At 41.5% G+C, this 27395-nt stretch overlaps 1 protein-coding gene across 5 annotated transcripts in view; it reads right to left on the minus strand.

The window, feature by feature from the left end:
• NOL10 (nucleolar protein 10) overlaps window positions 1-27395 on the minus strand; it is an 87853-nt gene that overhangs the window by 41615 nt on the left and 18843 nt on the right. For all 5 annotated transcript variants that reach the window (XM_082851601.1, XM_082851602.1, XM_082851604.1 and 2 more), the window contains 5 exons: window positions 27040-27125; window positions 22272-22350; window positions 20914-21063; window positions 18266-18332; window positions 15913-15965 (listed from right to left, as the gene is read on the minus strand). In XM_082851601.1, the coding sequence (XP_082707727.1) occupies window positions 15913-15965; window positions 18266-18332; window positions 20914-21063; window positions 22272-22350; window positions 27040-27125 (435 nt within the window). The remainder of the gene's footprint in view (window positions 1-15912; window positions 15966-18265; window positions 18333-20913; window positions 21064-22271; window positions 22351-27039; window positions 27126-27395) is intronic.

Raw genomic sequence — 27395 nt, forward strand, 5'->3', positions numbered from 1 at the left:
TGTAATTCAGGATTGAGACCCTTAGTGAACATCTGGATTGGTATTTGTGATATTGACTGAGAAGAGACCTTTAAGAAAGACAAAAGATCCTTTTTCTCTCCAGAAAATTCAAGAACTTAACTCACTCACAACTTTTGATCCTTTCCATAGAGATAAACCAAAAGATCAAAACGCCCTCCCAGGAAGTAGCTTGCCATTATCTGAAGCTTCTGAGTTTTAAATCATATACCTGGGAGAGAAAACTTCAAGTCATCTCAACACTTCCAAAACTCAACTGAGCACCTGCTCCACCACCTGTAGCTTTTACCTTTGTCAACGGCATCATCACTCATTCAGCCCCATCTGCCTCTTAGTCCCCACTCCCAACGATCACCAAGCCCTAAGGAGGCATTACCTCCTGACCGCCTCTTCTATCTGTCTCCTCCTTCACCAGCCACTGCCACTACCTCAGAGGGTGCTCTCAGGACCTTTCCTGGTCAATTATGATCTGTCCTAGCCCCTGCTTCCAAAGCCACCCAATCCCTATAGGCAGAATAATCCTACACCCATATCTGATCGCACTCCCCTGAATAAAACCCTTCAAAGGCATGCCGCTCCACTTTAAATCAAAAGCAAAAATGCTAACATAGTACAAAGGTTTAGATTTAAGGCCCTTACATCTCTCCAGTTTTATTTATTTCTTGCCCCTCCCTGCCCCTGGAAAACCTAAGGAGCACACAGAACAGATCTGAGGCTCTAGCATCTAGTTTCAACTCCCTGTGTGTAGAAAGATCTCCCTGATTCCACCACCTTTCTTTCTACCTCTTTGTTGGTTAACTCCTACGTGTCCTTCAAGATTCAATTCAAATGTCTGTACTCCCCCTGACTATCCCACCAATGGAAAGATGGCTTCCTAGCGTGCTCCTACGACTGTAATGTTTGTTCCTTTACAAAACTATAAGCTCCAAGGCAACAAATAAAATGTCTTTGATATCCCAGGCCTTAGTGCAGGTGCATGAAAGGTGCCTACTAAGGATTAGTCCAATGACCCTTACTCCCCCCAAAACTCAAAGTAGAAACTAGTCAACATAGACTATCTAGTCAAGCCCACAAGGACAAAAAACAAAGGGCTGGATTTCCTTCAGTGACCAATATAAAAATAAATGTACTTACAAATTAAAACAATGAGATACCATTACACATCATTAGAATAGCTAAAATCCAAAACACTGATAGCACCAAAAGCTGACAAGGATATGCAGCAACAGCAATTCTCTTTCATTGCTGGTGGGAATGCAAAATGGTACAGACACTTTGGAATAGTCTGGCGTTTCTTACAAAACTAAACATACTTTTAGCAGACAATGCAGCAATCACACTCCTTGCTATTTACCCAGCAGAGTTGAAAACTTATGTCCACACAAAAACATGCACATGAATGCTTAGAGCAGCTTTACTTATAACTGCCAAAACTTGAAGCAACGAGTTCAACAGGTGAATGAATAAACAGACTGTGGTACATCCATGCAATGGAAGAGCATTCAGCAATAAAAAGAAATGAGCTATCAAGCCACAAAAAGACATGGAGGGATCTTAAAGGCATATTACTAAGTGAAAGAAGCCAATCGAAAAAGGCTAAATACTGTATGATTCCAACTATGTGACATCTGGAAAAGGCAAAACCACATAGATAGTAAAAAGATGAGTGGTTGGCAGGGGCTTGGGGGAAGAGGGAGGGATGAATGGGTGGAGAACACAGGATTTTTCGGGCAGTGAAACCATTCTGTATGATATATAATGGTGGATACACGTCATTATACATTTGTCAAAACCCACAGAATGGACACCAAGGGTGAGCCCTAATGACTCTGGGTGATAATGATGTGTCAATGTCAGTTCATCAACTACAACAAATGTACCCTCGGGTGCAGGATGCTGACAGTGGAGAAGGTGTTGTACACTGTGTGTGTGTGGGGGGTATGTGAGTGTGTGAGAGAGAGGGGGTATGTGGAAACTCTGTACTTTCCACATGATTTTGCTGTGAACATTTTGAAAACTGCTCTAAAAAAAATAAAGTCATACAAATAAATGACTGAATGAATGAATGACACAACCATGTGCAAATATGAGAGAAACATAAACAGACCTAAACTTCCTTTCAATATGTCTCACTATTATCATTTACACATTATTTCTTTCCAACCAAGAATAACGTTCTGTTCCTCAAGAAGGTAAACACAGCCTAACTAAAGATTTGTGCCAATGTGCAGATCAATTATTCGTTTCCATTTAACAATTTTCAACAACTTCTTTCTACAGCAATTTAAACTGCTAATAATACGAGTCAATCCCACCACCGCCCCCCAAAAAAGCATGGTGGGAAAGCACATGATACTGAAGCAAGGAGATGGATAGATGGGGGCTCTTTACATATATTTGAAATATTTCCAGAATAATTTTTTTTTTTTTTTTTGCAGTACGCGGGCCTCTCACTGTTGTGGCCTCTCCCGCTGCGGAGCACAGGCTCTGGACGCGCAGGCCCAGCGGCCATGGCTCACGGGCCCAGCCGCTCCGCGGCATGTGGGATCCTCCCGGACCGGGGCACGAACCTGTGTCCCCTGCATCGGCAGGCGGACTTTCAACCACTGCACCACCAGGGAAGCCCCAGAATAAAATTTTTTAAATGAAATGTCAGTAATATTCATTCCTTCAAATTGGCACGTATTCAGCAAGAGCCCATGAAGTACCAGACACTGTTCTGGGCACCAGGGACACAGCAAAAAGTAAAATACACAAAAGTCCTGCCCTCAGGGTGCTTACATCTTGAGCACATGTGCATTAGAAGACAAACTTGCCTGGGATTTGAGAGAACACTAAATCAAAGTAAAGAAAAGTCTAAGTCTTAGAACTTTCTTCTTATTTTCTGTATTAGCTGGGCCTTTTAAAAGAATGTAGCCCAAATTTCTTGCCTATTTGTATAACTTGCCTTCTATTTTTAAGGAAAAAAAAACCAAAACACAACAAAAAAACCCCACAATAGGTAATGGGCATATTAATCAAAGAAAGTGCCAGAGGGTTCAAGCGGTCAGGTAAACGCAGAGACTAAAATCAATCCCCGGTTGTGAGCGCTACATCCTACCGCCGCCAGCGAGGCGACCACACCAACAGGACGAAAGAATACGAGATTTACTTCCAACTCTACCTTGTCCAAAACAAGAATGGGAAAGAGATCAGCCTGGTAAGCACGCAATCACCAGGGCTGGGAGATAAGATCTTTGGTCAATATTTGATTCAGAACTGAAAACCTAGCATCTGAATAGGAAGTTGTTATTTACTTTCAAGAAAACGGGCATGCCAGATGTGTAAACATTTGTGTAAAAAATCAATATCACCTAACATATTAACATAATAAAATAAATGTCATATGTGCGTCAAATATTTCCATATGGAAATTACATTCATTTTTACCTCGCTGGAACTGAAATTAACTTTTGAAAATGTGACAGGATGCTCAGAAAATTACTTCCTGAGTGTCACACATTAATGCTTTCTGTATGTCTGCTATTCTTGTGACCCAATAAAATGTGATGGGAAATGGAGGATTTCCTTTGTTGAGAAAAATGCCACAGATACTATGTTACTGCCTGAAAGTGTTTAGATTAAAATAGGAAGTCCACATTTCCCCTTTGTAAAGACACAAACAACTTGTTTGTATTAGATCAGAATACTTTATTAGCCACCTGACATTTATGTCCTACCTCCCATTTTACAATTATGAATATATAACTGAAAAATTACAAACAGAACACAACACCTTATAAAGCGATTTCATGCATAAGATAAAATTCAGTTACAGTAGATCTGCTGTGAATTGGGTTAGAAAGGAAGCTCACTAAAAAGAAATGCACCTGCTTTTCGTCCCTCCCCTTTTTCGTTAATTAGAAGAAGGTAATGAAAATACAAGGAGTTTGGGATCTAACTTTTCCACTCACTTGCTGCTCTGACTTTAGGTGCTCAATAATGAAAATTTTCTTCCTTAGTCTAATGCCCCATCAGTTGTTTGTTTTCTTTTACCTCACAAAGGGTGACTTTCTTTTATGAACTTATTCTTTTCCTAAACCCTAAAAACATGCCTTCTCTAGATGCTGCCTGATAACACAATTCCTGAACTCTTTTCTGATCTTTCTCTAATCCTCAATCTGTGAAATATTTCTCAGTGAACATTCACCTTAACAGCCCCAAGATGGCCCTTTCAATTGTACCCCCCGTCCTTCCCCACCCCCATTCACATGTGGAATCACTGCCAACATTCTGCTTAATTTATTCCTTTGATTTAGAGGTGAACAAAACCCCTGGATCCCTTTTTCACAAATGCTGCTGCTAAGCCCTATCTCACTCATTCTGAACTTGCTAACTATACTTTTTATTTATTTATTTATTTATTTAATTTGCGGTACGCGGGCCTCTCACTGTTGTGGCCTCTCCCGTTGCGGAGCACAGGCTCCGGACGCGCAGGCTCAGCGGCCATGGCTCACGGGCCCAGCCGCTCCGCGGCATGTGGGATCCTCCCGGACCGGGGCACGAACCCGTGTCCCCTGCATCGGCAGGCGGACTCTCAACCACTGAGCCACCAGGGAAGCCCTGTTTTTTAAATCTTTCCCTTTCTCCTACTCTGTTCACTGCAATTAAAATTTCTGAATTTCATTGGTTTAACCTCTTACATAGAGACCAGGTTCTAAAGTCAAGCAGCTAAGACTAAATAAAGTGTAATCAAACTTGAAAAATCCCTTTGGGATGTCCTTCAGTATGTCTAAAAGAGCACCTATGCCTCAGGTGTTGGACCAGGACCAGATACAGTGACCTTACAGCCAGGAGCCTTGTCATACCAAAAACCCCTTACCTTAAATTACCCGAACCACACTCAGTGTGGCAATGCTATGAGAGGTAGTGGGAACAAAAATCTTTTGAAGAAAACATTCAAGCAGCCTTTTTTTGAATGGCGTTCCTCATCTCAACCACATAACACAGGAAACGACTCTTTTCTCAAGTCTCCCAAGAATGATACGTAACTAGCACCTTCCTAAATGCATAGATGAGAAGGTGACCGACTACACTTGGTGGATGCTTTAGAGAATTAGGGCTGATTTCTGTTAGTTGAGAAACGATCTTCCACCTTAAATTCAGTCCTACACACCGGCCTGCAGCGTGAGATGGATGGAGCCACATTGCCCCCCAGCACCCACACCTTGAAGGACTTCTATTTAAATCTACGTAAGCTAAGTGAGCGTAATTATAGGATTTAGGTGAGAATGTAACCAATAGCCACCAAGATGTTCCCAAACGCAAGGAAACTGTAACAGAAGCATCAGCAAGAGTGCCTCTGACTTGGCGAGACTACAGTTGGTTTTTTCATCTGTTTGAACATTTTTTTAAAACTATATATTATTTTTATATTCACACACAAAACCCACTTTTTAATGATCTCCAAGAGCTTATGATAATTTGGGGAAACATTAATTAAGTGGGAAAAAGGCAAGATATTAAACCATATCAACGTTTCAGATGAAAACAATGGAAAAAATAGAGCCAAGTGTGTTTGCCTTTGGATGGTGGAAGAGTGACGTTTCTACTTGTCTTTATTTGATGTTTTCTATAAAGAGTGTGCTCTGTTTATATAATGTGGGGAAATGGACTTCACTTTTTTTTTTTTTTTTTTTTTTTTTTGTGGTGTGCGGGCCTCCCACTGCTGTGGCCTCTCCCGTTGCAGAGCACAGGCTCCGGACGCGCAGGCTCAGTGGCCATGGCTCACGGGCCCAGCCGCTCCGCGGCATGTGGGATCCTCCCAGACCGGGGCACGAACCCGTGTCCCCTGCATCGGCAGGCGGACTCTCAACCACTGCGCCACCAGGGAAGCCCGGACTTCACTTTTAAAAATCAGATTTTTAATGTGAGCAACCAGATTTCATCACTGCTTTCTGTTTCAATAGCTAACGGCAAAACCAATGGCATTCAATAGTTCTTTCTCAACCTCTATTTTACATGATCTGTAACAGACCGAACAATCTCAAATCATATTTCTGAAGTCATTTTCCTCACTCACACCTATGATTCTGTCAGGACCTTTTCAGTGTATCTTTATTGTGCTCAGTATCACATTCCTCCTAAAAGCTACATAAAAGCCCATGTCCATATAATGCTAAATATAAATACTCTTTGACACTGGATACATCAAATTTTACTCATTGCAAAAAAAGTATAACAGTAACAATCAGCTGAACATCTATCTACCAGGCACCAAGCACCATGATAAATGACTAAGTATCTACCGTACACAGCTGCCTTACAACATCATTCTTCCTTTGTAGCTCAAGTAACCAAGGCTGAGACAAGGTAAGTAACTTATTCAAAGCCACCATATTTACAAGTAGCAAAGCTGCTATTCAAGCTCAGGTCAGACTAATTTTGAAATTCCTTCCATAAGTAATATGGAATGAAGAAATGCCTTCTATGATTCACTTTGTTATAAAGCAGAAACTAACACACCATTGTAAAGCAATTATACTCCAATAAAGATGTTTAAAAAAAAAAAAAAAGAAATGCCTTCTAGATCCAGCTCTGTGACCAACTTGTCATTTGACCTTGAACAAATGACTTGATTCCGCCTATATATTAAGGGGCTAGACTAGATGACCTCAAAGTTCCCTTCCTGTTCTAGTGTTCTGTACTTCAAAAGCTTCCCCTGTTCCTTCGCAGCACATTGGAAAACCCTTTATTGTGGAAAGCCATTTCAGCAACCATTTGTCCAGTTTATGTTCTGTTTTGTTTTGTTTTGTTTTTTCGGTACGCGGGCCTCTCACTGTTGTGGCCTCTCCCGTTGCGGAGCACAGGCTCTGGACGCACAGGCTCAGCAGCCATGGCTCACGGGCCCAGCCGCTCCGCGGCATGTGGGATCTTCCCAGACCGGGGCATGAACCTGTGTCCCCTGCATCGGCAGGCAGACTCTCAACCACTGCGCCACCAGGGAAGCCCTATGTTCTGTTTTGTACATCCCATGTACATACATTTCATTGTATGTTGGCAAACTCCCCCGAGCACAGTTTTCTTTGCATCTGGTACTACCTCCCTAAACCAAGAGAATATGTTGCAACTGGCACTAGAAAATAGAAATTTCTAAATCTAAAAAAACTAAAAAAACCAAAACAACAACAAAAAAGGAATTTCTAACAAAATTACTTCTGTCACTACATCTAACAGCTCTCTGCTTAAATAAGCATCTTAGAGGAAAACGTGATCCATCACTTTTAGGACTCTACACGGACACTAATATATTCAGGGCCACTTCAACATACACTAGTGGTCTGAAGAGATCTCACATCTGGGGAATCTCTGGTATCAAATTAGTAAACATAAGTGCCTTCAGCCTTGGCTTCAAATCGAAATGGATCAACGGCCCGGATTCAAAGCCAAATCTTAGGGAGCAGCACGCACAGGACTTCCACCAGCTCCAGCTAAAGCACAGGAAGAAAAACAACGGCATTGCTTCCAATCTTTAAAACACGTAAGTCCATCCTAAAGCCAACTTTTCCACCGATTTCAAAAAAGGTACAACAAAAGCTAAATGCCCTTACTTTCACATTCTCCTTTCGTATTTTTCTAAGAAAGAGTTCATCTTAACAGCACCATTAAATCCTTTGGACAAGGCATTTCTTTTAGAAATCTGACAGCATTCCCAAACACAATGATTGCATCGTCCCAAGATTCTCTGATTCTGCTGATTAGAACAAACTGTCAGAGCGAAGGAACTGATCCTTACCCTACTGTATAAAAATTATGTCTAACACTTATGAGTCATGTTCTCCACTTTTTAATTTCACTAATGGTAGGAGAAAAGGGCAGATGGTAAATTTGAATTTGGTATAACAGCTAAAAATCATTGCAAACCAGCCATTGTCAAAACATGCAAACATTATCCAAGATTCTTCAAATTACGGTCATCATATTACTCTCATATGTATTTGTTTTATTAATCTTCAGCACATATTAATTCAATGTCTACAGTATAGTAGACACTGCTTTAGGTGCTGGGAATATAACAGGGAAAAGAGCACAACAATATCCCTGTGTCCATGTTTTACATTATAATGAGGAAAGATAGTCATTTATTATTTATAAATGTATTCATATATTTATTATTTATATAAATTTACAAATAAGTAAATAAATATAGGAAGATTTTGTGTTCAATGGAAAGCTATGCATACTCTAGAGTGGGGGCCACAAACTTTTCCTTAAACGACCAGGTAGAGATTTTAGGGCTTGCAGACCACAGGGTCTTTCTGTCGTAACTACACAACTATGCCTTTTTAGTCAGAAAGCTGCCATAGACAATACGTGATAAATGAATGCGTGCACTGTGTTCCAGTAAAACTTTATTTACAAAAACAGGCAGCTGGTGCTTACGTGTTTAGTTTGCCAAACTCCTGGTCTAGAGATTATCTGATTCTGATTCCATGGGATATATTTTACAACTCTGTAAATTGCAAGTAACTGACAGCAATGCAAGATAATTGTCTACAGTCACGTAAATGCATTCTGTCCTGGACAGATAACCCTCCATAACTTCGGAAAGGCCTATCTATTTATTTGCACATTCCCAATCTAATATCACTTTATTCCACGTAAATCTGTGCTATTTTAGACTTCACCTTTGATGACATGTACCTGATTCCCTTATTTAATAAGTTAAATGAAATTTTCAACACGTATTCATTTGATATCTATGTGAAAGTCATGACTTCACATTTTTCTGAAAATCATCCTTTAACAGTTTTAGAGATCTCACCAAGATGCACAGTGGATTCACCTGACAGTGTCAGGGAAACTCCATCACCAGAGCAGCACAGCCAAGCGCAGCTTTTCTGCTTGGCTCCATATGAATCCAAAGGGGCGGCAGGACTTCGGTAACTCTGTTTCTCTAACTTTAATTTTCCTCTCTACTAATTCTGTGCTTGGGTTTTGGTTAATTTATGGCCTATAAGTTATTCCCCCTTGCTGGCAGCAATGACTGGGGATTTGGTCTTATGCTCTAACCATCTGGTGATCCCTGTAAATGGATAAATGGTTTACAGAGATCTAGTCTCTAATGGGTGAGAGAAAATGGAGACTCTGGTGTTTTAGCCTCTTCCTGTTTGTGGGACATTTTAAGTTACGATAGGAGTTAAGATGTTACGCTATGCAAAATGATAAGCCTTTGGAAGGTTTAGGAAGAATGACAGACTCTGATTTTTGTTTTTATTTTTATATTTTAAATCAACCTGGCTGTTGTACGGAAAATAGAATGCAAAAGTGAAAGAAGAAAGATCAGTTAAGAGGCCACTAAGGTAATCCAGATGAGTGGTAGGAGCGGAAGTACTGAAAAATGGTTGGATTTGAACCAATATTGGAAAAAGAGTTGATGTGACATTCGGATGGACTGGACGAGGAGGCGTGAAGAGAGGGGGAGGAAACATGGTGGTGCCTGCGCTCTGGGCCTAGAAACTGAGGAGACAACGGTGCCTCTGCGGGAACGGGAGACAGGCAGGGGTGGGGTGGGTGGAGAGCTGGGATCAAGACTTCTGCTGCAGGCACCTTAATACAGGGCACCAAGTAGACGTCCAGGTGGAGAAGCCCAGTAGCCCAGTGGATATGTACCTCTGCAGCTCCGAGAGGAAGGAAAGGCTGGAGACAGAAGTTTGCAAGTCAGCAGCACGCAGGTGCCTTACAGAGCCTAGGGACAGATGAGCTCCCTGGGGGAGAATACACAAAGAGACAAGCACTAAGCCCCAGGGCTCACTAACATTTGGGTCAAGGGGAGAGAGCTGAGGCCCAAGCAGAAGCCACCAAAGAAGACCAACTGGAAAGGCCAACTGGGCGACGGGAGGAGAACCAAGAGAATGTGGTGTTCTAGAAGCTAGGCACAGCCTGGTCAACTGTGTCCAACGTTAACTGGAGATAAAGTTAAGTGATCTGCATACGAGATGTACTTTAAAGGAGAAAGCGCGTCCAACTCTCCAGGAAAAGCAGAACCTTCTCTGTTGGCCAAAATTCTCTCTGCTGTTTGCGTTGTTTCTAGAGATTGTGGGACAAACTTGTCATTCACCATTTTGCCCCCAGGTGTGTGATGTGATCATCAGACAAAAAGAAGACCAAGGGACTTCCCTGGTGGTCCAGTGGGTAAGGCTCCACACTCCCAATGCAGGGGGTCGGGGTTGAATCCCTGGTCGAGGAATTAGATCCCGCACGCGTGCCACAACCAAGAGTTCGCATGCTGCAACTAAGAAGGCAACATGCCACAATTAAAGATCTCATGTGCCGCAACTAAGACCCTGGGCCACCAAAATAAATAAATAAATAAACATTTTAAAAAAAAAAAAAAAAAAGAAGAAGAAGGGCTTCCCTGGTGGCACAGTGGTTAAGAGTCTGCCTGCCGATGCGGGGGACGTGGGTTCGTGCCCCGGTCCGGGAAGATCCCACGTGACGCCGAGTGGCTGGGCCCGTGAGCCATGGCCGCTGAGCCTGCGTGTCCGGAGCCTGTGCTCCGCAACGGGAGAGGCCGCAACAGTGAGAGGCCCGCGTACCACCAAAAAAAAAACAAAAAAAACAAAAAAACAAAAAAAACACACCAAGTCTCTACCCCTAAACTTTAAAACTAAAATGGAGAAGATAATAGCTATATAAAAAGGAGACATAAAATATCTGTAAGACACTGTCAAATCTAACATTAAGCTAAAATAACATATTTACAATTTGGACAGCTGATAAAAATATGTTATCTATGGTGAAGGTAAGGAATAATTGTTAGAAAGCACTATATAACTATGTTCTTAAGCCTTCTGGAAAATTATGCCAAAACATACCCAAGCAGTAATATTTGAAATACTGGCCTTGAAAAAAAGAGGCCATCTCTGAGGGAGGCCACAGAAATACCTCGATAATGGACAATCTAATATAGTGGCTGAGTTTAGAAGTAGGCTGACAAGTTCAATTCACCACAGACAGAACAGTCAAAATTGTTCATATCTAAATTTCTTTGTTTCAGTCACAAAAGCCCTTAGAGAAAAAAACACCAGTGAAAAGGTTATGATACGCATTTTTAACTCTTTACTGAGCAACAAAAACAAAATGTGCCCAAATGCAAATATCCATATATCTACTACAAAATTTTTCATCGCACTTCTCTAAAACTGACTTCCAAACACTACAAAGGTATTTCAAAAGCACCTCTCTGACCACCCCCAAACCAGGCGGCACTCGCTGACCTCTTGTCTCCTGCAGGGCTGAAGCACAGGTGTTTGATCTAAATCAGACTAAACCCCTCTGAACAGGAGCAAGTGAACCCAGCGATGGTATCTGGAGGCCATGGCTCTTCTGAAGACCTTTTGGGTTGGTGAGTGATAACTCACTGAAGTGAAGAGACTTAAAGACATTCACCAGACTGAATCTTTTATTACATTTCACAAAATTTGACTAAACTTCACTAATTTGTTTTGCACTTCCTCTGGCTTTACGTGCCTTTGGGAGGATATGTGCGTGTGTGTCACAACTAAGTGAAGCAAGCGCTCTTGAGATTTTATGCTTCCTAATACGTAGTCATCTCTCTTTGCAAAGACAGAGTTCCGGAGGTTTCATGCATTATGCTGGATAAGTTCAAGTGCTATTTTCTTAAAAGAAACAGAAGCACTGGTGCAAGTTAAATATAACCCTTTATGCTTTTAACTCTGCCCTATTTGCAGGTACTCTGGCTCCAAAAGTACTTTCCAAATTTAAAATATAATTTTAAATTAAATAGTAAATGTTAAAATATTTAATACAGTTTTTTGATTCATTATAAAGAATAAAAACATCTCAATAAAAACAAGTATTTTGGGCTTCCCTGGTGGCACAGTGGTTGAGAATCTGCCTGCCAATGCAGGGGACATAGGTTCAAACCCTGGTATGGGAAGATCCCACATGCCGCGGAGCAACTAGGCCCGTGAGCCACAACTACTGAGCCTGCGCGTCTGGAGCCTGTGCTCCACAACAAGAGAGGCCGCGATAGTGAGAGACCCATGCACCGCAATGAAGAGTGGCCCCCGCTCGCCACAACTAGAGAAAGCCCTCGCACAGAAACAAAGACCCAACACAGCCAAAAATAAATAAATAAATAAATAAGTAAGTAAAAACAAGTGTTTTTTTCCCCTAAGAAAATGTTTTAAAATAAAACACCCAACTGCCAATACTGAAAGATGGGTTCAGTGACATTGCATATAATCATTATAGTGGCTTAAATTTACATGTTCGGAAAAAAAAACAAAAACAAACCATAGATCCTTAATCAGCTGACCTTTATTCTTCTCATTCAAATAGCTTCCTAAACAAATAATAATTCTCTTTTTCCCAAGTTTACGCATCCATACACATTATCAAACACGCAAGCCATCAACTATCCCGTCACGAGTGGTCTCTGGAGCTCACTGACCCACGGGGCCTTGGAGCCCAAGGAGCATTTCCAACAGAAACAGTACGCAGCACACTGGCAGGTTTGGGGCTGGGTGCCACAGGACCTGGATTCCCTCTGGAGTCTATACAGTTGCCAAAGGTGTTAATTATGAAGAACTAACCTACGATTAAATTACATTTCAGAGGAATCCAAACTTGAAAAACTACTTCTGGCATTAGTCCTGAAAGCTGCCGTTGAATTAGGCCCTGGAATTTAAAAAACAAACAAACAAAATAACAGATCCTGGTCGCCGAGAGGGAAAAAAAAGAGAGTATTGAGAAAATGGGGAAAGGGCTGGAGAAAATCCATTTGGTCATAAAAGACTAGTTAGTTATTGGGATATGTAAGTAGCACAGAGTATATAAATCAGTATTTGCATTTAATCTAAAAAGACTTCAAGTATTCAAGAAAGATGGTATCACGTAGAAAGGCAAAACTTAATAAGCTAAAAGAACATTAAGCTGTCTTCATTTTTAGCACAGCCCCAAAGCAGGGAAAAAGAGTTTTCAGACCTGGTTTATAAGATGTTGATACAAATCACAGTCCCAACCTCCCATATTGGGCATGAATTATATATTAAACACACACTTCTCTGTTTCTATAGGCCTCAAATAAACCTTTGTGCCAAATCAGCTTGGTGAGTTTGATAAAATCTTATGAAAGATGGCAGGCTTTCAGACCCCTGGGCTCTCTCTGCTTTGAAGGAGTGTCACAAAGAATAGGTTCCAAGTAAAGACAAGCGGCACTCGGAAACCTCACTCCGCGCAAGGCAGCAGGGCAGGAAGCAGGTCAGGAAGGACCACTTACGTACCAGCTGCAGCACAAGGCTTAACTGCACGAGAACAACTCTGCTCTCACTGTCCGCACATGCACAGTCACCTGGGAGCAGCCTCTGGATTCCTTTTCAGCGCTCAAGTTAAATCTGAGCTACAGAGTTGAAACTAAAAAGACCTTATAAGATAAGCTAACGTTTGTCAAGAAAGCAGTTTCTGACCACCTGGCCAGCATCTAGACCCTCTCACATGTGCAAATTAAAGTTCCCAGAACTTGGAACAAAAAAGCCCACTCTGAGAAATAGACCCAGAGAAGCAGAAGGGAATAAGGGTCTCCTCCAGTTCTAAGAGTCTATCATCCGTTTCTCCTCCTGGATTCAGCGAGGGACCTCCTCGTCTGCATGTTTACCAAGCAGAAAGCAGCTGTCATCTTTGGTTCTTTCCTCTCCTTTCCTCCTCACATCCAATCAATGACCAAGCCTGTCTTACAACCTTGACAATCTTTCCAATTGTGCCCCCACTGCCACCATCTTAGCACAAGCTGGTAACACAGCCTTCCCGAAGAAGTACTCAGAACTGCCCTCCAGGGCTCCACACCAAGGGGCTCTCAGCCCATGACTGCTGACCAGCTGAGCAGACCCCCCACGCGGCCTCCACGCTCCATCTCAGATTCTGGCAGATTCTACACACTTCTGACGGGAGGAAGGGCTCTTCCATTCAAGACATCGACGCCTTATAGGCAGCTGCTGACAATCGAAACACAGTAAGCGCTCCTGAGAGGAAGACGGAAAGAGACCTCCGCCAGGAGAAGTAAAGGGAGGGGCAAGCTGATTTATTCTGCCTCTCCTGACGTTCCCAGAGGGGCCGACGCTGCGAGAAGACTATTAACACTGGACCGAGGGAAGGCTCTTCTCGTGATCAACGCAAGTCTTCATCAGTGGACACCTCCGGACACACCACCTGGCTATTCGTGGATAACAAGCCTCTGAAATCACTGCCCACCAGATCAGACTTCTTTCAAATTACCCCAGGACCCCCAAAGCTCCAAATACTAAAGAGGGAGGCCTGGCCAAGGTAACACAGGGACCACCACCTCTCCTGTAGATTGCTACAGCCTGTTCTTGCTGCTTCCGGATTGGACCCTACCTAATCCATTCTCCTGATGGCAGCCCAAATAATGCTTCAAAAAAACTGCAGATCTGACCACAGCACTCTCCCGCTTACAGCTTTTCCAGGAGTGCCTGCCCTGCACCGTCACACCTGGCCTACACGACCATCAGAGCCTGGCTGCAGAGAACCTTTTCAGCCTGAGCTACCGCCAATCCTCAAGTGCTAATGCTCGGCTACGTGTGTGATCTTCTCCCTGATCTTAGCACACAACGTTCCCTTTACTTCCAAGACCCTTCTCCCATTCTGCACCCCACCCTCTTCATCCAGGAGACAGAACCAGCCTTCTGGTCTCTCCCTGGAAATCAATTCCTCTGGGAAGGTTTCTCCGAGTATCCTCCACATTTCCCACCAGTTTCCAGCCCCATGATGGGTTCCTTACTTCTGTTACAGCATTCATCACACTGACTGGAAACTGTCTACTTTCTTGTTTTATTCCCTAATAATGAACTCCTTGAAGAAAGGGGCAGGACCCGATACACTGTTACACTGCCAACCTATAGCACTGCGTCTGCCACACAGTTGATACAATCACTTACTGATCAGATGAAGATAAAGACATATAAACTAACAGGAATATGGAAGCAGTATCTGTGAGACTCCGGGGAGAAAAGGAACAAATGACAATTTAGGAAAACGGAAAAGCTGCTGTTTGAATAGTCTTCATTTCACTATCAATCAAAAGAAACATCTCAAAGTGCTTTCAACAACACATCAGGTTCCTGAAACCACAGAAAGTCAACATCAACAGAATACTTTGTTTTTTTGAAATACACACATGGTTGAGATATTTCAAAAAACCATCATCAATATAAAGAACCTTCATAACTGGAGGCTAACAGCGACTATAGAGAGTTCACTGCCCTAAAGATGTGATCTTCAACACCCCTCACGCTCCTCCCCAAATCTCAGAAAAGGAGATGTCTGCTAACCGTAATCTAATGCCAACTTTGTAATATATGCTTTTCTGTTTAGGTAAAGGTAGAGAAGCTTCTGGCAAACGTAACAGAAGAATTCTTTAAGAAAGAAAAAACGGCACAAGATTGCAAACTGCATGTCATCACTGATCATGACAATCTAAGATAGTTTCTTTTATATAAACTCATTTTTAAAAGACACAAACTACAAAGAGATGACTGGAAGAGAACTAGACTTTTATTTTAGAGGATTAGATCTCCTGATCACTAATAGCTGAAAGTTTAAGATTCTGGAACGCTTTGAAACAAAAAACAAATGTAGATCTGAAGAATAAAGAAGAATTTCTACTATTTTAATGGGATATTAAGTAGTTTCCCATGAACAATGGTTAAGCATTATTTTACCGGTTCCAGGAAGCACAGGGAATTGACAAGTGAGCCACTGTGTCTAATTTACACAGCCACATGCAGACCCAAAGTCCCTCGACACAGCCAGCTTAAAAAATACAGTATCTTTTCTTGTCCTATTTTTATCATAACTCCTTTCTGTATCACTTACCGGAATGTAATAGATGCCCATCTTGGGGGTTTCATTGGCAGTAAGAAGCATTCCTAAAAATAAACACAAAGAAAGAGGTAAACACATGGGGAAAAGAAAAGCTCCCTTTTCTACTTGTTTTACGTTTTGAAACGGGTGAGGTGCTCAGAACACGGAGAACGGCAGAAGAGCCAGACCAGCAGCCAGGCACCCTCGGAGTCAGCTTGTGGCCTGTGGTCCCTGACCCTCCCAGACGGGGCACCTTAAGTATCAGAAAGACCAGCCTCCCCATCTGCAAAATACTTAGGCTGTCTGTACTAGCTAAGTGACTGAGCAGTTCCCACCATGAAATGCTCAGGTCTATACAAAGTTCGCCATCATTTTTAAGGGGGAAAGTTTTAAGCTTCAGACACATAGATAAAATGTAGTTTTGATGCACTATTTATTATAATATAATAAGGAAGTCAAGAAGAAAGGTTTCCCTCTGTTAATCAGGAATCAAAGAACCAAGGTAAAGTATTTCCCACCAAATGGCACAGCAAAGTAGTTCCTAATGTTTGAATTAAACTTTACACCTTAACAGAAAACAAAATGGCTTACAGGGAATGCTATGTGTAGCTACACTAGAAAAGACCCATACAGAATCCAACAGCCTGGGACTTCCCTGGTGGCGCAGTGGTTAAGAATCCGCCTGCCAATGCAGGGGACACGGGTTCAAGCCCTGGTCCGGGAAGATCCCACATGCGCAGAGCAACTAAGCCCACGCACCCTAGAGCTTGCGCATTGCAACTACTGAGCCCAAGCGCCGCAACTACTGAAGCCTGCGCGCTCTAGTGCCCCCGTGCCCCAACTACTAAGCCCACGTGCTGCAACTACTGAAGCCCGTGTGCCTAGAGACCGTGCTCCGCAACAAGAGAAACCACCGCAATGACAAACCCGTGCACCGTAACGAAGAGTAGCCTCCGCTCGCTGCAACTAGAGAAAGCCCGTGTGCAGCAACAAAGACCCAACGCAGCCAAAAATAAATTAATTAATCAATTAAAAAAATAAAGAATTTAGCATCTGCAGACCTGCTTTTCTCGAGACCACACTATTCACTGTGCATGGGACGTGGCTCCCAGGGTGAGGCTGTGGATCAGGGCAGGGCTTCACAGCCACTTGGGAAGCATGTGAAAAGTAACTCATTTCGGGGCTCTACCCCAGACGCCAAGTCAGTACCCCTGATGTGTGTAGGGCCAAGCAAGCCGTACTTCTAAGACGCTCCCAGGCGATCCTAGGGGTGGCCAGGCTGGAGACCCTCTGCCAGATGCTGCCACCGCCCCCTACCTCCTCATATTCAAAGGCTCAAAGAAGAAAACATAATCTTTCTCTCCAAATTTGCTCTCTCTCCTGTGCTCCCAATCTCGGCTCTGAGTATCACTTCCTACTCATCTTAGTTCAAAACTGATCTACCTTTTACCTGGTGGACAGAACCACCTCTGGAAGCAGGGTCTGAGTAGGTCCTGACCACAAACAGCACCCAGCCACTCAGCAGCTCACTCCTGGGTCCGCACCACACGGGCACCACCTGCTTCCCACTCCATTCCTCCCAGAGCTCCTCCGTGCACCGTGCTGTGCCCCCGCCCATCCTTCCTGCCCTTCTTACACTGTCCCCTCATGGGGATCACCTCACCTCCCAACTCCACCCAGCACCCCAGGCTCAATGCAGACAAAGATCTCCTCTACGTTCTCCTCTCACTGCTTCAGCTGCATCTCTCTCTCTCTCTCTCTGTCTCTGTCTCTCTGTCTCTCTCCTGACATCTGTACATACATAACAGAACTCTTCCTGCTTTGCCTTGTATCCCTCCGTCAAAATTATCTGTGTACGTCCGTCCTCAGAATACGACCCTGCTTGAGAGTGGTGTTCTCATTTTCCAGAATTCTTCACAGATTTGCCTTGAAGGGATTGTTAAACCTTAAAATCTGCCAGGTAATTTACTGAACAGCCTGCAACACAGAATATACGAAACCCACGGCTTTATGAGCCTGTGTATCATCATCAGGGAGCTCCAGCCTCCTCCAAATCCCTACACACGATTACCAGTCACATAAAACAGCTAAAGCGCACACTACACAGCACCTCCCCTGCCACCGACCTATGGACTGCTACCAGTTTCTACTAGTAGCTAGGCTGGCTGAGGCCTAAGTCACTGATAGGGTCACCTTCTCCATCGTCCACGCCACTTCCTGCTCTTAATTTTTCAAGTAAATACAATATCCAAGAACTGTCCCAACCAAGCCAAACCCTGTCTTAAGAAATAAAATGAGTTTAAAACCCTATAAAGCATAACCTAGATTCATCTCGCAGAATGGCCCGTTGCTACATACTGCATACCTGAGTTGGGATAGAGGCAAACATCGTTAATGTCATGTTCTGGCTCCAAGGAAGTAAATATTTTTCCCTAAAAGAAGCAAAAAGCAATTATTAAAATAAAGGAAGACAACTTTTGGCAATGTGATACACAGAAAATAACCGGGAGACATAACTCCACTACACTCTGCTGATGTGAAAAAACAAAATCACCTGATTGAAATCACAGAATTTAAGTTCAAAAAATCTTAGAGAATTTGTTTTATCAATTTATCAAATCCTCTCATTTTAGAGAGGAAGAAACTGAGGCTCGGGGGGAGAGGTGACTTTCTTAGGAAAATGAGTATAAACTTTTAAAGATAATGTCTAAACAGGAAAGGGTAAAGTCTAAAATAAAGTTGTACATCAACTTTAAAAAATTCTCATAACCTGGAAAACACACCCTCGGTAAACTTGTCCTCAAAGAAACCAAAGATGAAGAGACGGTCAACAAGGCAGAATAAGGATGGTATCTGCCACACCTGCGTCACGAGGACTTGAGGGGGATTGAGTAAGATGATGAATATAAAATAACTTACAAAAAAAAAATCCTATAAATACAGAAAGTGTTAGTTATTACATAGCAAAGGGTAAATTTTTTTTAATGCGGGGGGAAATATAGTTTTAAAAATTAAAAGAAGTAAAAGAAAAAAGACAGAAAGTAAGTAGATGGGAGTGGGAAAAGGTGATGAGAAAGATAAACAAGGAAAGCAAGCAAGCAGAACCAAGTAATCTGGGTGTTGGTCAAGAGGACGTATTTAGTCACTGCAACAACACCAAAATAAAACTTACTGTAGCAACTACAACGTGATTTCAAGAACTGCTGTTGAAAATGTCTGCCAGCTCTTACATTTATTAACCCATTATTAGAGGCTCCGCGGCAAAGGGGGGGCAGCAGTTAAAAAACTAATTTTGCATCCAGAGAAAAACAGCAGCCAGGTTCTAACTGGAGACAGACGATGGGACTCGCACGGCTACCTCCCTCCCCTTCGTCTCAAGCGCCCCCGAAACAAAAAACGGAAAGACGGAAGGAACAAGGCAGGTGAAATGGGAATAATAGCATGGAACAAAAAAGAAAAGGGGCCACAGTTCATAGAAATCCATGTTGGGGAAAACTATGCAGCAGTTAGAGGGCCTGGGAGGATGCATCCAAATTGGTAAGTTTACCACTAGGTAGGATGGAAGCCAGGTCAAGGGAAACTTCTACTTTCCCAGTATGCTATGACCTTTCAAAAATAAAATGTCTGCATTTGTAGTATTAAAAAGAAATACTGTTTCAAAGTAAACTAGTTTGGATTATCAGAAAAGAGCAGAGAAAATTCCAGCCTAAGACACCACGTATCTTCCTAAGAAAGCCCTCAAAACCCTCCAACTCAAAGCAGCATAGTCGGTTCCCGGGCAATCGTCAGGGTAATTCTTCCAGGAACTGAGAAAAGCCGGAAGCCCTTCCTCTTCTCCCTAACAGAGTCTCAGGAGCTGCAAAGGTAACGGGGCTTGAGAGACGGGACACACCCCAAGGATAACTCTGAACCTCCACAGCACATCCAGAGAAAAAAAGAAAGGGAGCTAAGTAAGGTCAATACTTTGAGAGTTGACAAAATGAAAATGAAAAACAGAAGTAATGGTCCAAGCAGGCAGGGATTCTGCTCAGTAGCTGAACCATGACGGAGCTGCTGGTGGCATCTCTGCCCTAAACGCGGGCAGCCCTCACAGGAGAGACTGGCGCTTGCCCTCCGGTAACTAATGCTGGGGCTGCTGGGCCCTCCACCCACATCCATCTCAAAAATGAATTTTTTTTTTTTAAAATAACACTTTTTGACTAAAGATGCTATGTTTGAAATCAATAAACGCAAAGACTCTTAAAAGCAACTGCTACACTGAATGAATTTTTTCCCAGCTGGTGAACTAACCTTTTACTACTCTCTCAAAATACTTAGGTTTTAAAATGAAAAAGCAAAAACAGAAAGCAGAATAAAACCAGCAACACAGGGTTTTGTTACCTTTTAAATGACACTCAGAAGGGCAGGGAACATCAAATATTCTGACGAAAATATTGTTTTTAAGAAAAACACTATAGGAAATGATAGTGAAGGTATCATATCTAAAATCCAATTGTTTGACATGGGGAGAGGGTATGAAATTAAGATGTATAATAATACTGATATGGAAAGATTAGTAGTAGCTCATAAAAACCTTCCAAGGGTTGTAAGACAGCCTCAAAATCTAGGGAGTTTCTCACGGATCAATCTTTTTTTTAAACAATGATTTACTCTCTACCTAACTGGACATGTAAAAATGCATGTCCGTTCTAGCAAATGAGGAAAACTTCTTAACAGGAAGAAAACAATCTTGACTACTTTGAATATGAATATTATCTATCCCGAAGTAACTGACTTCCAACACTAAGCCCAAACGGACGCTTAGCATTGATATTTCTTTCTCAAGAACGCACATTGCTCAAAAAAGGCAGCAGAAAGGAAAGAAACATTACACGGAAAATAAAATAGTAAGTAATAGTAAGTAACAGTAAGTAATAGTTAGTAATAGTAATAGTTAGTAATAGTTAGTTATAGTTAGTTATAGTTAGTAATAGTTAGTAATAGTAAGTAATGTTAACAACAAAAAATACGTACTGAGTTCTTATTCCACATTTTGATAATTCGAGAGTCAGCAGACAAAATCAAATCTAATGCATCCTGGAAATGAACTGATTTAACGGGCAGCCCGTACTGGTGATCCTTAACTAGCAACGGCTTATCAGACCGAAGATCATACAACAGAACCTAGAAAGAAAAAAAGTTATTTCTGTTTAAACGAACTAAATATTTTATCTTGAAACTTTTAAAACTTAGAAAAACGGCTGCCATTTGCTTCATTACTTTTTATCAACACAATGAACACCCTTCACTCAGGGTACAAAGATTCTAAAGTCAGCCAGCAAAAAATACTCCAGAAAAATCTCTTAAATTACCCTTCCAGTATATGGTTTTATGAATGCAACCCTGAGAGTAGTTTTTAGGCACACGAAGATTGAGAACTATTTAGCTATATTAAGGAAGGAACCAGAAGGGAAGTCCACAAGAATCTGTGTCATTTATGAATTCAACAAATATATACACTGAGGGCCTACTGTGTACCAGGCACTGTCACAGCGGCTGACAGAAACAAGAACAAGAAGCATAATGAAGACAGTCCTGGTAGATGTCTTCTACCAAGACATATGGCGGTTGCAGGGTTATGACTTTCGGGGGGAGGGGGGTCTCTTCTGAGCCCTGTCTTGATAGGCAAGGGGCCTGGTGAAGCTGGATCTCAGTCCCAGGTGACAGATGACAGAGGCAGTAACTCTACTGGAAGCAGGGCTCACACCTGTGCTGAGGTCAGAACAGACTTACAAGTGTGTGGGCTCTGCCTTGAAGGAAAGAGAGAAAAGATGAAATTAAATCCCTGAAGCTATTTCATTTGTACTCCTCAGACTAGCGTTTGCTGAGGTATGTCCCACTGACCACGCACTGCACCGGATGTGGGTGATAGTGCTGGCTGAACAAAAAGGTTCCTTGGGCAAATACGTTTCGGAAATACTGACTCAACACATTTTTTGTCTGCAGGAATTCTCCGAGCTTTCAATAGATATTTAAATGCACTATAAACCTCACAGAGTAGAAATGTGGAGAATTCCAAACCTGTATGACCACGGAACTCCGCTCCACACTCTCTAGAAAAGGCTGCTCTAAACCACAGTCAGGACACCTGGGGCATACCCCGCTGCAGCTTCAGCTCGAGAGCCTCTCACACCAACCATTCAAGCCAGGACCAGAATTTCTCAAGGTACTAAAGGAACACAGCATTCTGAGTACCCTCTCCACTCTGGCCAAAACAATAATGCTTCATTTTCTGTTCCCACAGTGAACAGACATGTGGATGTTTCCTGTGACACATACACGCCCCTGAAGTAGTAACTGAAGTGTGAAGTTTCCAACTTAAACATATTTACCTGCCCCGTGGATGTTCCAACTGCCATGGTCAAGGCACCATTAAATTTCAAAGCAGAGATCGTTGGTAAACTGTTTATCCTGAAAGGCAAAACATTTGTATTTCGTGTATATATGGCCAAATCTCCTTCCAAATTAACAAATTCATTATTAATCTTCACTTCAATTCTAATGGGGACAATCACGTTTCTTAGCCTTCTGTTTAAAAGGTAATTGTAGCCAAACTTTCTTAATCAAAATGAAAAATAACCTTTACTTATAAATGTAATCTACCTTTAAAAATCTGTAGATTATGTTCTTTAAAAACTGTAAGAAATATTTTCAAAGTAGCTACAAGCAAAAAAAGTTTCTGAAAATATAAAACCAATTGAAAAAGATCAGTATGACAATATCTTTCATTTTGATTAAGCCAGGATAAGGTATTTACAGAAACATGCCCTTTTTTGCTTAAGAGAAAACAGTTTTATATTCGGGCATGGGTATACCCATTTTCTTTCTTTCTTTTTTTTTTTTGCAGTACGCGGGCCTCTCACTGTTGTGGTCTCTCCCGTTGCGGAGCACAGGCTCTGGACGCGCAGGCTCCGCGGCCATAGCTCACGGGCCCAGCCGCTCCGCGGCATGTGGGATCTTCCCAGACCGGGGCACGAACCCGTGTCCCCTGCATCGGCAGGCAGACTCTCAACCACTGCGCCACCAGGAAAGCCCTCCATTTTCATTTTTAACGTTAGTGATGTCAAGCTAAAATAAAGACTAGTCCCCAAACGGGGACCCAGAACCTGTAAAGGTAACAAAATGATGGATGTTTATGGCTCTGAATCTGGAGTATGCTTCTCACTCAGTAAGCAAGAATAACGCTCTGAGGGGGAAAGGGTCCTAGAAGATGAGCCAGAAGCGGGCCACAGTCCTGACTTCAATACCTATTGTCTCCATGACCTTGGACCAAGATCTTCAGTCCAGGCTGCTGACTCGTGGCATCCTCAGGTCTCTTATGCCACCTAAAGCCTCAGTCTGCAACTACACTGAAGCATCCACGGGAACCTGGAGGTCTCTCGTCTGCATCACTTTCAGTCATCTACTCTTCAAAATAAACTCTGGAATCATTCCTCAGTGTGGTGACATTATTTTTCCTCATTTATTCAAACTCTTTGTTTGTTGTTTTTTATAAATTTATTTTATTTATTTATTTTTGGCTGTGTTGGGTCTTCATTGTTGCACGCGGGCTTTCTCTAGTTGTGGCTAGCGGGGGCTACTCTTCATTGCAGTGCACAGGCTTCTCACTGCAGTGGCTTCTCTTGTTGTGGAGTACGGGTTCTAGGCGCGCGGGCTTCAGTATTTGTGGTGCACAGGCTGAGTTGCTCCGCTGCATGTGGGATCTTCCTGGAACAGGGCTTGAACCTGTGTCCCCTGCATTGACAGGCGGATTCTTAACCACTGTGCCACCAGGGAAGCCCTAGTCAAACTTTTTTGTTTCTTAATAAAATTTTGTCCCTTTCTTCAGATAGTCACTTATTAAGCTTATCCCTCAGTATTTTACAATTGTTTTGTTGTAAATTATTTTGTTATGAGAACTGCTTTTCATTGTACCTTTCTAACTGGATATTGCTGATAAACATCAACGCCACTGATTTTGTACATTTATTTTGTAACCAATTTACTTAACTCTCATATTAGTGTTTATAGTTTTTCAGTTAGTTCTACTGGGTTTCTTAGGCAGACAATCACATCATCTGTAAAGAACAAAAGCCTGTCCTCCGCTAGCCAAAATTTAACACGTATTTCTTTCTCTGACTGTATTGGCTCCACCTTCCAGAACTCTACCTATGTCAAATACAGAGGTGACGGCTTATAATGTTTGTGTAGGAAAAAAATAAAGCTAAGCATAAAAAAATTAATAAATAAAATCACCTGGGGCTTCCCTGGTGGCGCAGTTGTTGAGAGTCCGCCTGCCGATGCAGGGGACGCGGGTTCGTGCCCCGGTCTGGGAAGATCCCACATGCCGTGGAGTGTCTGAGCCCGTGAGCCATGGCCGCTGAGCCTGCGCTCCACAACAGGAGAGGCCACAGCAGTGAGAGGCCCGCGTTCCGCAAAAAAAAAAAAAAAAAAAAAAAAAATCACCTGAAGCTGAATCAGCAGGCAGAGCTACTTTTAACACTTTGTAACATATGCAGATTTCGTCCCTATGACTGGACACATAAGTTCATTGTTTTCCTTATGAAAATGTGATAAAACTCTATAGGAAACTGTATGATTTGCTTTTCCACTTAACAGCATATTTGGAACATCTTTCCCTAGAAATAAATATGCTTCTGCCACATAATTCTTAAAGCCTTACGTAGGCTATTGGTCAATACTTCCTCATCTGTAAAATAAATACAAAACAGTACCTGCATCAAAGACTGTTGTTGTTTTATTAAATAAGTTAATATATGTAGAGAACTTAGAACACTACCTGGCAAATAGAAAGTACTGTTAGCTATTATTTCTACCAAGCTGTATTTTGATTCGATATCCCGGGCTCTTTCTGACATCTTAGTATTATTATAATGGGATTAACACCTTGGGCTATGGAAGGTGGGAGAATGTGCACTCTGTACACGTAGGTAGACCTTTAAATTGATGTTACCTTTTCCTGTCAGGCAATTTAGCAATGGGTACCAAAAGCCTTAAGAATATGTATGCTGTTCAAGCTCTTGATATTTTCCCAGGAAATAATCAAACTGTAAATAGATGTGTACTAGTGAAAAACTATAAGCATCCTTCACGAACCAAGAGTGGTCTGTTACTTAAATTAGACCTACCTGTACTGTATATATGCAGAAGTCATTTTTACTTTCTTCTGTGCATTTTTGAAACTGCTTAGTATCTTTTTACATTAAGTACAAATCATCTTTACAAAATAAAAAAAAAAATTTAATAAATAAAATAACCTCCATCATGACAGCTGAAAAATGCCTCACCCCTAAGGACAAAAGAGGCCACCAAAAATATTTGTGAATCAATATTCTAACAAAAAAAGAAAAACTACTCCCATGTTTCTAGAGACCACAGTTAAGATTATTTTTTAACATCCCTTCCTTAAATTTTATATAATGGTACTTCTATTGTAGTCATTGAAGTAGAAATAACCTTAAGACATACTGCAAATAACTCCTGCTGGCCTGTTTTCTTAAATGACTTTTCAAGATTAAACAATTAATGACAGAGTTTGTACACAAGTCTCTTTATTCTAATTCAAACACAAGTTAATGCTTAAGGGTAAGAGAAAATTAACCTCTTTGCTTCCTATAGAGTGAGTAAATATCTTTCACTTAAACCTGATTTTCTACTTTCTAAAAATAAACAAGTTTCTGATTCATTTTCTTTCATACCTATTTGATGAATACTAATAAGCATTTTCTGTTGCTTTATTCTATTAACAAATGTAGAGACTCATAATTCAGTAATATGCACATTAATGTTTTATGAGTTTTTCTGTATGTGTACATTTCACAATAAAAATGTCTAAGTAATTCCAAAACAAAATGAAAAATCAAATGTAGAATGCGTTTTCCATTTTTAGATTGTTTAATACACTATACTCCATACCATGACTAATGAAGTTATTCATTACTTTAATAAAACTCAGTAACAATACTCAGGAAAAAAATTTCCTATACTCACTTTCAATGTCATAATTAAAAGATGGAAAAAATTTTTTCTTTACTTATGACAGAGGGAAAAATGTATACATTAGAAACAGACATCTTTCCATTCAGTGATTCTTAGCTTTTTTTTCTAGGTCAAGAATGCTTTTTTACAAAGCTGATTTTTTCAAAAGAAAGAACTATATTTCTTCTCTCCCCCAGAAAAATGCAAATCACACAAAATTCTACAATAAATTTAGAGTTAGTCTCTCTCAGCCCACCCATCTAACACTCCACCTCCTATGTGACATGACTGTAGATAAATGTCTCATCAACTGAAAGACAAAGTAAAATGACATTTCCATGAATAACAAGACCCCAGAGAAAGGGCATTCCCAAGCTGATTATAGCAACTAATCCCATATCAAGGATCTGACAAAGAGAGTGATAATCTGCATGTGTTAATATGAGCACAGAAAAATGTCTGAAGGGAATTCCCTGGCGGTCCAGTGGTTAGGACTCGGAACGTTCACTGCCGGGGGCCCGGGTTCGATCCCTGGTGGGTGCAGTAAGATCCCGCAAGCCATGCGTCAAGGCCAAAAAAAAAAAATGTCTGAAAACATATGTACCAAGCAGTATAACAGTAAGTACTCTTGTGAGTGGGAAAAGGACAGGGGGCTTATAGGTATTACTTAATTCAAGCTTTAGAGGTTTTCATCCCCCAACTGTGATCTACTTTTCCAATTATTTTAAGTGTAGGAATGGCCAAATAGGAACAAGAAAATATCAAAAACATTGCTTCCCTCTACATTAGAATTCAAAGCACATATTTTTGTTTGTTAAATGGAGTGGTAGACTCCTGGTTCCATCACCATATCCTACAGAATGGGAAATACAAATTCCTGCAGTGTATTTGTTTTAACAAAATTCCACAGCAACTATATAAACAAAGAATTCCATCTGGCTTCCCCACTTAGTGACCTTTCACAGGAAAGGGTTTCTACATAAAACAATCACAAAACCACAACCTCAGATAAACGTGTTTTAAGAGTGTCATCCTTTAGCAACTGATTTTAATTTAGTGTTGATACGTTTGTTTAAATCAGAAGCTGATGAGAATTTAAACTGCGACTTCACTCTCACTTACTCTGAATCAGCTGTGACACTACTTAAGGCGCAATCTAACAGGCCAACTCTGCCACGCGTCCTTGGGTCCCAGCACTCCACTCGGCCCTAAACAAATAAAACACAGTCATTTTAAATACTAGATAATTTTTAGACAAATACCAAAAAAAAAAGCCTCATTAACACTGATTACCTCGTGGGGAATAAGAATTTACCTTTTTCTGTATGCAGAAAATTATAAGACACTGATAAAAGAAATTAAAGATGATACAAATAGATGGAGAGATATACCATGTTCTTAGATTGGAAGAATCAACATTGTGAAAATGACTCTACTACCCAAAGCAATCTACAGATTCAATGCAATCCCTATCAAAC

Source organism: Leucopleurus acutus (assembly GCF_964270905.1).
Source record: "Leucopleurus acutus genome assembly, chromosome: 12".
Lineage (NCBI taxonomy): Eukaryota > Metazoa > Chordata > Mammalia > Artiodactyla > Delphinidae > Leucopleurus > Leucopleurus acutus.